The sequence below is a fragment of the Saccoglossus kowalevskii genome, chromosome 22 (genome assembly GCF_978046115.1).
Source record: "Saccoglossus kowalevskii chromosome 22, keSacKowa6.1, whole genome shotgun sequence".
In the NCBI taxonomy this organism is placed as follows: domain Eukaryota; kingdom Metazoa; phylum Hemichordata; class Enteropneusta; family Harrimaniidae; genus Saccoglossus; species Saccoglossus kowalevskii.
Window position 1 is genome coordinate 20,348,171 of NC_140662.1, and position 15,347 is coordinate 20,363,517.

At 36.7% G+C, this 15,347-nt stretch overlaps 2 protein-coding genes across 6 annotated transcripts; one reads left to right on the forward strand and one right to left on the reverse strand.

Annotated features, from left to right (window-relative positions):
• Positions 1-837: 837 nt before the first annotated feature.
• LOC146729108 (uncharacterized) lies at positions 838-5,317 on the reverse strand. The gene is made up of 4 exons (XM_085495812.1): positions 4,868-5,317; positions 4,349-4,770; positions 2,958-4,125; positions 838-2,766 (listed from the first exon to the last, which is right to left on the reverse strand). The coding sequence occupies exons 1-4, from the start codon at positions 5,315-5,317 to the stop codon at positions 838-840; spliced, it is 3,969 nt and encodes a 1,322-aa protein (XP_085351938.1).
• Positions 5,318-9,610: 4,293 nt separating this feature from the next.
• LOC146729109 (2-Hydroxyacid oxidase 2-like) lies at positions 9,611-14,644 on the forward strand. Of its 5 annotated transcripts, none has more exons than XM_085495564.1 (7): positions 9,611-9,824; positions 9,980-10,216; positions 11,786-11,937; positions 12,059-12,348; positions 12,826-13,044; positions 13,184-13,342; positions 14,407-14,644. In XM_085495564.1, the coding sequence occupies exons 2-7, from the start codon at positions 10,086-10,088 to the stop codon at positions 14,521-14,523; spliced, it is 1,068 nt and encodes a 355-aa protein (XP_085351690.1). In that variant the 5' UTR covers positions 9,611-9,824; positions 9,980-10,085; the 3' UTR covers positions 14,524-14,644. The 5 variants fall into 5 exon arrangements, with proteins under 5 accessions (XP_085351690.1, XP_085351691.1, XP_085351693.1 ...); XM_085495565.1 differs by having other exon boundaries at positions 10,054-10,216; XM_085495567.1 differs by lacking the exon at positions 9,611-9,824 and adding an exon at positions 13,638-13,697 and having other exon boundaries at positions 9,863-10,216.
• Positions 14,645-15,347: the final 703 nt, after the last annotated feature.

Here is a 15,347-nt window from a genome sequence, read left to right on the forward strand (position 1 = left end):
TGTTTATGATCTACCGAGTTGCCTACGTGAGACAGCTGCTAGCAAGATCACATTCCGATTGGCTCATGTGGAAACCCAGGTGGTGTCACTGAATCTAGGCCATTTGTACCTATAAATTGGGCAGACTGAGGATATTTCTACTGTGTATCCTGTGTGTAGCTACTGCAATTGTGGGGTTATGATTCGTGACTGGGTTATATTCAAAATAAGTAAGAAATGCCAGGCTATGCAAACAAATCAATCACAGGAAACGAATACGTAAGTAATAAACGCGTAAGAGTAGTTTATTACATCAATACAGTATATCCACTGATATACCGGAGAATTTACCATAAAGAAATATGTAAACAACTGTTGAACACAACAACGCGGTAAAGACTAGCGCTGAAACACTTGCGCGTCCTATTTATAGGCTCAGTCGGATTCTGAACCCTAGGTGGGAATGTCCCTCATTGGTCGAAAGTTACCATTATAGAAATGCGTAATAAAGTGGTGTTTTCTATCACGTTCGCACTCGTATCACCAATATGTCTATTTATAGACGTGGTTTAAAGCAAAAAATGGTACATGTAATCAAATATATAAAGTACAGTATTTAAGAAACTTCGATAATACAATAATCAGTGTTTTCAATAATAACGATCAAATTGCTTAACACGACATTCTCCACCGCCCAAATGCATATATTCATTAATAAACATATCGAATAAATTGAACCATAAAAATAGTATCCAAGAAATGACAAATAGTTCTCATCAATGCATTGTTCTTAAACATATATATACAGTCTAGGTCAAGAGTTCTAATTTCTCAGACACAAGATAAAATGTTCATCCATCATTGTACTCCTGTCACACTGAAGGGAGGATTCATCTTCACACATAATTCTGGCAATGGCGCAGGAATTGGTCTGTCATAGGATTTCCCAACAACTCGCCGGCAAATGACACATTTATTTACAATCTGGTTGACTGCACGACGAATATGTGGAATCCAGTATCGCTGTCGCAAGGATGTGACAGTCGCTTGAGTGCCACCATGTAAAGTGCGCGAATGTTCATTCCGTATTACCATGGCAGTGTAGTAATGGTAAGTTGGTAGCAGTATAGGGAATTTAGGAGTATAATCCATGTCTGCATTGTGTATTCTGCCACCACAACGTATCAGACCTTGTTTGTCAATAAACAAATCAAGTTGACGTACCAGTTGCTGATAACTTTTGTTGTTGTTTACAAGAGATGTATATAGTTCAGGGTAAGCTTCATGCTGAACCAATTTTATCCACATCAGTTCCGAGTTGTCCATTTCATTGGCTGAAATGGGATCAGAAAGTTTCATTGTTCTGTTTTTCACTTTAGCACCAAACCGTATCACATATGATGTCGCTCTCAGAAGTTTGTTGACATCACTGTACTTATGTAGCTCAATCACACGCTCAATACCAACAGACTGAGTCATAGGGTCAAAGGTTGGGGCTACCTGTCTTTGTTTATTTTGATCTGTGATGCCATCGTCAAGGATTTCTATGTCATGTATCGTAGATGTAATGTCAGTGTCGTCATGTGTATTTATATTTACATGTAGTATTTGTGATTTGTAGACTGTTTCAGGCCACAAGTTGATATAAGAAAGCCATTTTGGCCCAGTCCACCAAAGTTCACTATTCTTCAATTCACTTGCTGTGATACCACAAGTAAGCAGATCAACAGGGTTGTCCTTCGTAGGCACATAGCGGTATTCTTGATTGAAGGCAGTTATTTCTCTCGTTCTGTTGGCTACAAATATAGGTAATTTCTGGGAACTAGTTATCCAACTCAGAGCTATCTGGCTATCACACCATAACACACAACGTTTAATATTCAGCTTGGGTGAAAGTGTATCAAGTACAAACTTACAAAGTCGAGTAGCAATCAGTGCTCCCATCAGTTCATGGCGTGGCAGGGTTAAGGTAATCATCGGTGAAACTCTGTTTTTAGCCATAACAATAGTCGTCTTGTTGTTGCATCTCAAATAAATGACAGCCCCATCTGCAAAGGTGTGTAACTCATAAATGTTATTATTTACATCTAGTGAAAGGTTATCAAAATAACATCTATTAACGTTTATATCAGTCACATCACACAGATCTCTGGCAATGTCATTCCATTTTGCAGTAGTTTCATCATCAACAGGCTCATCCCAGGAAATCTTAGATTTCCAAATGGTTTGGATAAGTAGTTTGGCTCTTACTTGTACTGGGGACAGCAAGCCAAGTGGATCATAAATGGAAGCTGTCGCACTCACAATGTCTCGTTTGGTCAATATTTGATCGGGTGAAGGCATGTCAAAGCGTTTATATGAAAGTTCATCACGTTGCGTATCCCATCTCAATCCAAGCAAACCAACATTATTATGTTCATTATGTTTATTGTCCTTGTTTGCTAAGTCGCGTAATTCACTGGAATTAGACGTCCATGAACGCAGGTTAAAGCCACCTGATGACATCATCTCGTTAGCAGTATTATAGTAGTTGATGGCATCAATAGGATTATTGACACCAGTAATAACATCATCAACATATATGTTAGATTTTAAATCTTTTGCAACAAGCGAATCAGGGTAAAGTTCCAAATGTGTCTTTACCACAGCATTTAAGATAAATTGCGAGCATGCCGCACCAAATAAAACAGACTTGAATTGGTAAGTATCAAAATTGCTTTCGAGGTCGTTTGGGTTTGAAAGCCACAAGAATTTAGTAAATTTGCGTTCTTCAGGTTCTAGTTTTACCTGCAAAAACGCCTTTTCTATGTCACCAATGATAGCAACAGGGTTAGCACGAAATCGTATCAAAATAGAATCATTCAACAATGGAGGGCCCTTTTCTAGGCAATCATTTAGACTAGGCGAGTTTCTCGCGCCTTCTTACAGCTACAATCGTAGACAATGCGAATGGGTGTCGTTGCACTGTTTTTACTCACAGGATGATGGGGTAGATAATGTCCTGATGAATTATCATCATTGGGTACCATTTCAATGAAATTGTTATCTTCTTGCTCATGAATTAGACGATTATATACACCAATAATGTCATTAGGTAGTCGACGTATCATATTTCGTGTACGACTCACAGTTACATCAAAGTTTGTTGGAAGATCATCGTGTTCAGGTTTCCAAGGCAACCTTGCAACATAAAGACCATTGTCACGTCTCAGGTGTGTGTTTTTGTACTGTTCAAAGTCAGTAATAGAGCTTGTTTTGGTTTGTTTACATTCGTCATATTTGTCAGTTTTTACACCAATAGTCTCAAGGTCCCAGTATGAGGCAATGGCCTTTTCCTCAGTACGGGTATCAGTAATAATATGTAACACGTGTGCATTAGTAGTTGTCTGGCCATTGTTTTTTGGCCCAGATAACAAGTAACCAAACACACTAGACACTGCTGTCGGTCCAGAGCCTCTAATTACTTGATCACCAATCAGATCCCAATAATAGTCTGCACCAATTAATATATCAATATCAAAGGCCAGATCACTTGACACAGGGTGAGCCAAAGTGAGGTCATGTAAGTAAGGTAAAGTCAACAAGTCTGAGTTCACATGATGTGTGAGATTGTCAGAAATCTCTGGTATAAGAAGTACGTTAATTGCAGTTTTGTCACCAGTCAATGTATGCAAATTTACAGTACCTGTGTTAAGTGAGCGTGGGTATTTGTCTTGGTGACCCAGCGTGGCAAGATTGACACTCTCTTTATTTGTAGATCTCAGGGATATTTTTTCGGCGAATTTCTGAGTAGCAAATGTGCGAGTGGCTCCTTCATCAAAGAGTACATTGGCATGTACTAAGTTCCCATTAGATTCGGTGGATATCGGTATGACTGCAGTTTTTAATAAAACTGGTCCTGTAGATGGGCGGAGTCGAGGAGCAGCAAGATGAACGCGTGTGTCATTTGCGTTTTGAGTTGAGGTAGATCCATTAGCCTGGCCAAAATCAGCATTACCAGACTGTTCACTTGATGTACTTCCCCTGGATTTATTACCCGCATACACATTAGGGTTTGTTGATTGTCGACGTGTACGTTCCGGAAAGTGAAGTGACGAGTGATGTTTCTTATTACAATGTTTACAAGTAAATCGAGATGTACAGTCACTGACGAGGTGTTTTGACAAACAATTATAGCATAGTCTATCACGTTTGACAATCTCTAGACGTTTCTTAGGCTCGGTGACAACATTACATTCATTGGGGTGGTGGGAACCCTTGCAAAATATACAAAGTCTCGGTTGTTGTCGTGAGCGAGAACCGGAAGAAGGCGTATGGAAGGCAGAAATAGGTCGTGACATTTGACCCCCAATGTTTACATCGTTCATACCTGCTTTCAGCGCGTAGATCAGTAATATTCCATGCTGAGTTGCCGTGCGATCTTGCAAGTTGAACACAAATATTCTTAGGTAGTTTTCGTAATATAATAGGAACCAAGAGTTCGCCGTAAGTAGATTCGTCCTTTCCGAGTGACTGCAACCCCCTGATATGACTTTCCAAGGTGTCGCTGAAGTGTAGATGATTGTCCACGTCATCGGTCGGGGCTTCGAGCTGCCATAGTGCTTCCATATGTGCACTAATTATCATGTGGTTTTGTCCGTATCTTTCTCGTAGTAAAGTTATTGCATGAGCGTAATTCACGTCGGTTAGCGCAAGCCCGGACACAAGCAAATGGGCTTCGCCTTGTAGTACGCCTTTCAAATACGCGAATCGCTGCACGTCACTAATGGTTTTATCGTAATGAATTGTCGACTTAAAGGTATCGTAAAAACTCACCCACTCGAGCACATTTCCCGAAAAAAACAGGCAAAGCTATCTTAGGCAAGTTCACTTGTTTGTGAGTGCTTACCGGTGCACTCGAACGTTGTTGCGAAGCGGCGCTTGGACCGTTGTTTCCCGGGGTTGAAGAGACTTGCTTCTGCGTGTCGATGTCATTTATTCGGCGTTGGTTTTGTTGAGATTTAATGTAAAGTTCATCAATATATTCGGAACTTTCTTCCATATCTTGTTCGCGATCGTCGTCTGCGACCTTTTCAACAGACATCTGGCGGTGAATCTGCTCGTCGATGGCTTGTAGTTTGTCGAGTCGGCGTTCGATGACTCTCTGTAGATCGGAGATTTCATTGAAGGCGATTTTCTTGTCGGCTTGCTGGCTGGCAAAATCGTTGAGAAGAGCATCCAATTTGTTATTGTTCCGTGTCATTAACCCACGTTGCACTTTTCTGTTCGACTTGAGAGAAGCTACAGTATCGGGTTGACCGGCGGATTGTGATTGATTTGAAGCATTTGAAGTCGGCATGGTTTCTTACTTTATAGCGTATAACTTTGTCAAAATCCTGGTCGTCTCGGCACCAAATTTATGTGGGGTTATGATTCGAGACTGGGTTATATTCAAAATAAGTAAGAAATGTCAGGCTATGCAAACAAATCAATCACAGAAAACGAATACGTAAGTAATAAACGCGTAAGAGTAGTTTATTACATCAATACAGTATATCCACTGATATACCGGAGAATTTACCATAAAGAAATATGTAAACAACTGTTGAACACAACAACGCGGTAAAGACTAGCGCTGAAACACTTGCGCGTCCTATTTATAGGCTCGGTGGGATTCTGAACCCTAGGCGGGAATGTCCCTCATTGGTCGAAAGTTATCATTATAGAAATGCGTAATAAAGTGGTGTTTTCTATCACATTCGCACTTGTGTCACCAACATGTCTATTTATAGACGTGGTTTAAAGCAAAAAATGGTACATGTAATCAAATATATAAAGTACAGTATTAAAGAAACTTCGATAATACAATAATCAGTGTTTTCAATAATAACAATCAAATTGCTTAACACGACAGCGATATTGTGAGACAAGTGATACAGGCATGACGTGGCAGTTTCTGTGCTCATGAATATTCATTAATTTGTGAGTCAATGCATTCTAAATAGGGGCGATATATTAATTTTGGGGGCAAGAGTTAGAAAAGGGGATTAGCAATCCTTAGGTGGCCAATACAAAAGAAGGGACCCATTTGGAGAGCATCAATGATTTTTGTTTCTGTTGTTGAATGTGACTGGAAGCTGTCATCTGTGTTCGTACTTCGAGGACTCGTCGGCTTTGACTTGCTTCCATGTGAGGTAGTATTCTTTAGTTCTTGATATACTGAAGCTGCTGTTTATGTTTTTAATGTCTTTCATATCTTGTCTTGCATGAGTGTCCAGCTCAATACTGATACTCGGTTGTGCACTGTCTGCAGTTAAGTTGCATTGATGTCAACTGCTTAAACAAGTATGGACATATATTTGAGACATATTTTGGTATAGACAAGTCACGTTTAATTAATTTCCACCATTAACAAGTGGTTAAATTGTGAAAATAAATAAGTGGACAAATATTTGAAACTTATTTTGGTGTAGACAAGTCGCATTTGATTAATTCTCACAATTACAAGTTGTTAAATTGTAAAAATAAATGTGTGGACAAATATTTGAAATTTATTTTGGTGTAGACAAGTCGCGTTTGATTAATTCCCACAATTAAAAGTTGTTAAATTGAGAGAATAAATGTCTCAACAAATATTTAATACTTATTTTGATGTAAACAAGTCACATTTGATTAATTCCCACAATTACAAGTTGTTAAATTGTGAAAATAAATGTCTCAACAAATATTTAATACTTATTTTGGTGTAAACAACTCGTGTTTGATTAATTCCCACATCTAGAAGTTGTTAAATTGCGAGAATAAATGTGTGGACAAATATTTGAAACTTATTCTGGTGTTGAACAAGTCACATTTGATTAATTCCCACAATTACAAGTTGTTAAATTGTGAAAATAAATGTGTAGACAAATATTTGAAACTTATTTTGGTGTAGACAAGTCGCGTTTGATTAATTCCCACAATTAAAATGTGTTAAATTGTAAAAATAAATGTCTCAACAAATATTTAATACTTATTTTGATGTAAACAAGTAACATTTGATTAATTCCCACAATTACAAGTTGTTAAATTGTGAAAATAAATGTGTGGACAAATATTTGAAACTTATTTTGGTGTTCGCGTTTGATTAATTCCCACAATTACAAGTTGTTAGATTGTGAAAATAAATGTCTCAACAAATATTTAATACTTATTTTGATGTAAACAAGTAGCGTTTGATTAATTCCCACAATTACAAGTTGTTAAATTGTGAAAATAAATGTGTGGACAAATATTTGAAACTTATTTTGGTGTAGACAAGTCGCGTTTGATTAATTCCCACAATTACAAGTTGTTAAATTGTGAAAATAAATGTCTCAACAAATATTTAATACTTATTTTGATGTAAACAAGTCACGTTTAATTAATTCCCATAATTACAAGTTGTTAAATTGTGAAAATAAATGTGTGGACAAATATTTGAAACTTATTTTGGTGTTGACAAGTCGCGTTTGATTAATTCCCAAAATTGCAAGTTGTTAAATTGTGAAAATAAATGTGTGGACAAATATTTGAGACTTATTTTGGTGTAGACAAGTCATGTTTGATTAATTCCCACAATTACAAGTTGTTAAATTGTGAAAATAAATGTGTGGACAAATATTTGAACTTATTTTGGTGTAGACAAGTCGTGTTTGATTAATTCCCAAAATTACAAGTTGTTAAATTGAGAGAATAAATGTGTTGGCAAATATTTGAGACTTATTTTGGTGTACAAAAGTCGTGTTTAATTAACTTCCACCATTACAAATTGTTAAATTGTAAATATAAATGTGTGGACAAATATTTGAAACTTACTTTGGTGTAGACAAGTCACGTTTGATTAATTCCCACAATTACAAGTTGTTAAAATGAGGGAATAAATGTGTGGACAAATATTTGAGACTTATTTTGGTGTACAAAAGTAGCGTTTAATTAACTTCCACCATTACAGATTGTGAAATTGTGAAAATAAAGGTGTGGAAAAATATTTGAAACTTATTTTGGTGTAGACAAGTCGCATTTGATTAATTCCCACAATTGCAAGTTGTTAAATTGAGAGAATAAATGTCTCAACAAATATTTAATACTTATTTTGATGTTAACAAGTCATGTTTGATTAATTCCCACAATTACAAGTTCTTAAATTGTGAAAATAAATGTGTGGACAAATATTTGAAACTTATTTTGATGTAGACAAGTAGCATTTGATTAATTCCCACAATTACAAGCTGTTAAATTAAGAGAATAAATGTGTAGACAAATATTTGAGACTTATTTTGGTGTACAAAAGTCGTGTTTAATAAACTTCCACCATTACAAATTGTAAAATTGTGAAAATAAATGTGTTGAAAAATATTTGAAACTTATTTTGGTGTAGACAAGTGGCGTTTGATTAATTCCCACAATTGCAAGTTGTTAAATTGAGAGAATAAATGTGTGGACAAATATTGACGATATATTTGTGAGTAAATACCTGTCGTTTAATTAATTTCCACCTCTACAAGGTTGTTAAATTGATAGAATAAATGTGTGGACAAATATTTGATACTTATTTAGGTGTAAGAACTCGTGCTTGGTCAACTTCCATCATTGCAAGTTGTTACTACATTATACTAAAATAAATTTGGATATTTAGAGTACTAACGAATTCCAACTTATGGTCCGGTTAGACTTAAAATACACCACAAATATTCACTTTTGAGATATAATTTTTGGTATGTGTTGGTTCCTGGATATCTAAGCTTCGTCGTCCTGTACTTGTTTAGTAATAAGAACTTCCCAGTTTGTTTACAGTCCTTCAAGTTTGTTCCTAAGACTGCAGTCGCACCAGAGATAACGAGAACATTGATTCGTTTCAAAAACGTTCGTCGTTAAATTCATGTTTAAAAACGTTTTTGACCTTTGTGAATTGATGATAAGCGAACAATCATGGTAGATTGGCCCCGACTTCCTGTTGATCTGAAACGCAAAGGAGATAAGACTCGATTTTTATAGGCTCAGGTCGTTTTGATCGGACGGTTACTTTGGTTTCAGGTTCGATAGCATTTAGTGTTCATTTCTATGCTATTGCAATAATAAAATCATATTGATGCTGTGGGCGGCGAAGGCTGACAGATTGTTTTGGTTCTGTGGCCGACTCTCATGGCACGGGCAACTGACATTAGCTGACTTTTTTTACTATTCTGACGTGTTCTGGGCTGTATCATGGAGCTAAAAAATAGCTCCATGGCTTGTCACAATCTGGAAACTGTTGAACTAATTGCGCGTCTGCCAGTTTAAGACGTAAGTTATTTTACTATTATTTATTCATTCAGTTTTGCGTCGTTTGTATTGGGCGGTTTTTCATTTCCCATGTTGGCTACGCCGTAATATGCAACCACTTCCCCGTTTTATTGTGATTTTGTGAGTGTTTAATGATGTCTTCCTCACCTGTCACGCCATGACCCAGTTTCAACCACACGGCGTGACCCTTGGCGTTACCCGACTGACTTTATGATCGTTCTGTTCAACTGTTAGGCAAGGATTTATTACTGTTGTTATCATTATATTGTCATGTGATTTGTTTTACCTTGTGTTTAATGTCTTAAGTATCTTTATTGTAATTTTTATATACCAATTAGTATATACCGAGGAAACGACCCCGTTTGAAGGTCATACATTTGTGACGTCATCAATTCGTGTGTAGGTACGGCTTCTAGAACCGTGCCCTTGTATGAGTGCTCAGCAATTCCCTGCTTTGAGCGGTGTTCTCCCCAGAATAACAGGATTCCTTTGCAAGCAAGACTCCCGTATTTCTTCGTTGTTGTGTTGCAGAAGCCATTGACTGTCATCCATTTCCTGGAACTGTGAGTTATCACCAATGCACACTTACCTACGCAACCCCCTAGCTTAGTGAATGTATTCATTGTATTTTTCTATGCTTTGTTTCGTGTAATTATTTTGAGATGTATTAGAGCCAGGAGCTTTAACTTGATATGATGTATGTGTCTTTCATTTCCAGTACTATTGTATTGTCTACCCCATACTAGCAGTGAAAGAACCCCCTACCCAGTGTGATTTCTGCCCTCTCATTAGCGATAAGCATAATCCGTCTACAATGGCACTCAATGGCACTGGTGTGTCTGGACGATTATGAAAAATATGCTGAAAAACACACATCTCTGAAGGTCTGGAGCTGCTATAGCTCTGGAGCCGACGATGAAACTACGTTGGAAGATAATAGGAGATCATTTAGAAGGTATGTATCTTATTTAGGGATTGGTCAGTTACTTCGGCCTGGGGGGGGGGGCAGTGGATCAGTAGGGGGGTTACCCTGTTTTTGATTGTGCGAATAGGGGGGGGGTCACCCTGTTTTTGATATCATGTTTTACAGAGTTCACACACGCTCATGCATATATTTATAAAAAAATTATTTCAGAACAAACGATAAAAAAGTTAATCATACAAATGTGTTCTTAATAATAACTATTACCTATATTGCCTATAAATTTGTTGATGCAAAAAATGTTATAGGCTAAATATTTTGAGGTTAACGTTGCCAAATAACTAACAGATTATGCAATGCGGCTAGAACCCCGATTAACAGTTAAGTTTTAAACACATCCCAAGTCCATGTGCTGCTGATATCAGATTATTTTATTTAAAGTCTTAAGTCACTCACCATTGCATAAGTTATTTACTGGATTTATCCAATTATAACAGGAGACAGAAAGACAACACAGCAATTAGTACAAAGAGCAGTGACAGTTAAAAGTAAAATTTGTGAAAATGCTGATATATAAATTAAAATATAAGGGCGTATATCGAGTGAGTACTCCACAGCTTTGCTTTTATTTACTATTTTTAGCAACATAGATTTCCCTCCTTCCTACAGCCTTTTCTGTAGTCATTTTTTTGGCTTTATGCTTCCCCTCCCCTCCTAAGGTCTATTAAATGCAAACGCTAAAAATTATGGCAAACCATGATATTTTCAATGCACATATAATACATTTTGTAATCATTTCAAAGCCAAAACTGTTAATGTTTCTTTGTTTTTTTAGGGGGGGGGGTCAGCATGTTTTAAGTTCTAAAATATAATGTTTTTTTTTTGGGGGGGGTTATCCACTTTTTTTTATTTGATAGGGGGTGGGTCAACAGCTGGCAAAATGTAATCTGCCCCCCCCCCCCTAGGCCGAAGTAACTGACCAATCCCTTAAGTGGGTACAAATATATGTCCCAAATTACCTGTACACCATTAACACATTGGACTTCGACCCAAAGTTCGCCTATACTATGAGATCGAACCAGTTTCGCGACATGTACACATGCACAATAGACTCGCTTCAGTGATGGTTATTAATAAATATTAAACCAACTTCATTTTTAAGTTCTATATTGGATAGAGAAAGTATATTCGTGTAGTCTCGTGTTATCGGCAACATTGATATATGTGAAAAGAAAAGTTATGGAAAACGTACATGCAAAATGTAGGCCAGTTTTAAGGTGTTTTGATGTGTGTTTAATTGGATTATTTATAATATACTTATTTTATGGATATAAGTGAATAAATGAGTGTTTTATCACATTAAGGCTAACCCTTATTTTGTCAATTTTTGCCAGATGTATATTAACTATTTTTGAAATGTTTGCCATGACATTTTGATCTTGAATGCCTAGTCAGATACGTTCCGTTAAAAATTATAATATTTCTATCAATATTTCAATATCAATCTGTCGGACAAAAAATTGTTTTATCTATCTTTGTAGCTGATTTTCTCGTATCGTTTTCTAAATCACTGAGTACACGTTTTCTTTCTTTTATTTAAAGAATTTGTCTAAAACCAAGAGTGTTGAGGGACGTGTCTACACAAGACTTGAAAACTACAATACTAGGCAGTGTAATCGGCATACCAATTTGCATATCTCCAACAGCATTTCAAGGATTGGCCCATCCGCACGCTGATGCAGGAACTTCCAAAGGTAGGAAATGTTTAGAAGTTAGAATTACAGAACAGGTCGAATAATAAACAATATAAAAACAATATATAAATATATATGTTTATTTTTTCTTCAATCTTAAAATTACAATTCAATGTTTCAGCCTCGGGGACGTTTAATACATGTATGGTACTCAGCCCTGCAAGTTCGTTATCGCTTGAAGACATTTGTTGTGCTCACCCCGGAGGTACGAAATGGATGAATATCTATCTTTGGCCTAACCCACGTGTAACTAAGGACATGGTACAAAGAGCGGAACAAGCTGGATGTAAAGGCATTGTTGTGTCAGTCGATAACTGCCATGTTGGGTTCAGGCGAAAAATGGCATATGTACCTGGGGATATTGTACCAAGAAATGCGATTATTGCTAACTTTGAAATATACTGCAAAAATGTAAGCCATATGTATAATGTTTACAACAATAAGCATCATCATTTGTATGTGGTCGATACATCGATGCAATCAGTCCATATATGACGGTTGTAGTAGATTATTAATAATAAAGACATGAATATTTTGTAAAGGCTAGTAAAAAAGGATTTGCACAATATCAAACTGCAATTGAGAAACTATATTTCTAATATTTATTAAAAACGACATTATAACCAACGAGAACATGTCATGAATTGTTTTAGTAAATGTATATTATAGTTAACTTCATTTCAAATAATACAAAGGTAATAAATATACACAAACGTAATTGATATATACATGTATAATTTGGGATCATTATTTTTAAAAATAAGTTTTCAAATTTCTCGATTTATTAATTACAGTAATTGTAATCGAGATCGAACAGGATATTTTTGCAGTCCAACTTACAATTAACTTATACATTTGTGAATTGCAATGCTGTTTGTTATGTTCAAGGGTATTATGAATGAAGCAACATACGTGGATGAAGTGAAATGTAGTGATCCAAGTGCAACGTGGGCGGACATTGATTGGATAAAGTCCATAACCAAATTACCCATAATACTCAAAGGCATTATGACAGTTGAAGATGCATTGATTGCAGTGGAACATAAAGTGGATGCTATTATGGTATCTAACCATGGTGGGAGACAGTTAGATGGTGTACCAGCCACGGTAAGTAATATAATAAAGACGTACGTGTTTTGTACATAATGACTATTAATAATGATTATTCACGCATTCACAAATATGTGAAAGCAACACGCAAGTCAAAGTTATGTCATTACAGTATTCTCCCCGCTTTATTGCTCAGATAGATGTGCTAGCAGGGATATCCAGGGCTGTAGGTGATAAAATAAAAGTCTACATGGATGGTGGTGTTCGTACAGGTACTGATGTATTGAAAGCATTGGCTCTTGGTGCTAAGGCTGTCTTTATTGGTAGACCAGTTATATACGGCTTGGTGTACAAGGTGATTTATATTATAAGTAATAATGCAATAAATATGTGTGTTATATGTCGTATGTAATCACTTATAACACCAATTGTTCCTCTTGGATATCTTCATTCATAGTTTCTAAGAAGTAAAACACGTAACAACATATTAATTTAATAGGATTCAAAAACTTGTCGTAAAACGTACCACAATGAGTACATCAATGTACAATGTGTCATGTTGTCATATAAAAAAATCTAACAACACTTGTTAAATACTAATGAGTGACTGATATGACACCATTGTCTCACATTTATTTTTCCATAAGAAGGTGTCAAAAACGTCTTGCAGATTTTGAAAGACGAGTTGAGCTTAGCAATGGCATTATCAGGCAAGTAATGACTTAAAAATTGATTGGCAAGTGTAACCTGCGACCTGTAAATATAATGGTCCGAAAGTATGACACGTCCTATCTGCACCAAATTTATATATCTGAGTCAGACGTCTACTCTGTTGTTTAACATACTCGATTAGCTATAGAGTCAGAGCTTACAGAGCGTATAGCTGATCGGTTTGCCCAAATAGGCGGTGGATTTTTAAGTAGCAGACTGATTGTATACGTGGGTCACCGTACTTTTGTATAAATTACACTCACCTACACACGAGACCATACTTATAAATTGAATTTTGGACTCGCATATAGAATAAAAAACCTTGGCAACATACAGTAGTTAGGCATAAAGGAGAATGACATTTATGCATACTGTCCATTTAATTGACCTCTGTATGTGTGGTATGAAAGAATGACTTTTATGTTGATAGGGGATACTAGGACTGTATGCCGCGTGTGGTGTGATGTATAGTCGGTGTCTTGTTCCCAGTGTACCGCGCATTCTCGTCGTTGTGAACAGCGTTTTTCCCGCTGAATGATTAGCTTATTTCTCCTACGTATTTCTAACCCATCTGTACGTGAATTATCCCAGTTTCTCTACACTATGTAACTAGCGTAGCCGTAAATTGAGAGTGACAATAGAACAGCCTGAATTTAATTGCCCATTGCGGGCTATTAGTATCTCATGTCTTCGTGTGGTATTTTACAGGTTGCAGAACAATCAAGGACATTAATGAGAGTATTGTCATGGAAAAGAATTTATATTGCCGACTTTGAGGATCAGAAGAGTTCTTACTGTTACACTTTTGATTTATTATCCGTATAACAATTAGGTTAACATTGAAGCATCCGAGAAACGTAAATATTCAAGAAAAAAAAAACACTTCAGTAGTTATGATGTAACAGTATAAACACGACATTCCAGTAAAGAACGTGATACACATTAACGGGTTTCGTCTATTTTATTATATTTTCATATATTTCATTATTATACATCTGTCGCCGTAACGCCATACGTTACAGCGTGCCATAATTTTGCGGTATTTTACGAGGTATTTTTATCCTATCATATAAGGAAATGCGAATTCCTAATATGGAATGGTTACGCGCGTAAGTGTCCTCTAATAATAAAAAACAAACATGGCTGCCACCAGGGTTTGACAGGACTCCACACAAAGAAGTTCCCTGATTCTGTTCCTAACTTTTTGGATTTCGGCATTCCTATGATGTATCATTGGAAGGAACAGTTTGTATAATAATAAGGTTATTACGAGGATACCTGAAAGTATACACGAAGACAGTGCGCGTCGGTCGATACTGCCGCTGTACTGTCTTCGTGCATACTTTGATATATCCTCGTAATAACCTCATAATATATTCCTCCATGATTGCATCAACGTGTCACATGTAACATAGGGCCCTCCGTTCAGTCGGTCCTGAGTGATATCTGAGATTGTATTACAATATATACAATATATGGACCCTACCGTGGGGGGGGGGTGTCAAAGCCACTGACACTGCGATCTGTTAAAGCGGGAGGGTCGTCCCTTGCGCACGCGCGGGAATTGAGTCCAAAGCGACGATAACAACACACGCTAAAACCTCAAAGGCTCATGGGTAGACGCTTGTTTGTAAACAATGACACGCTAT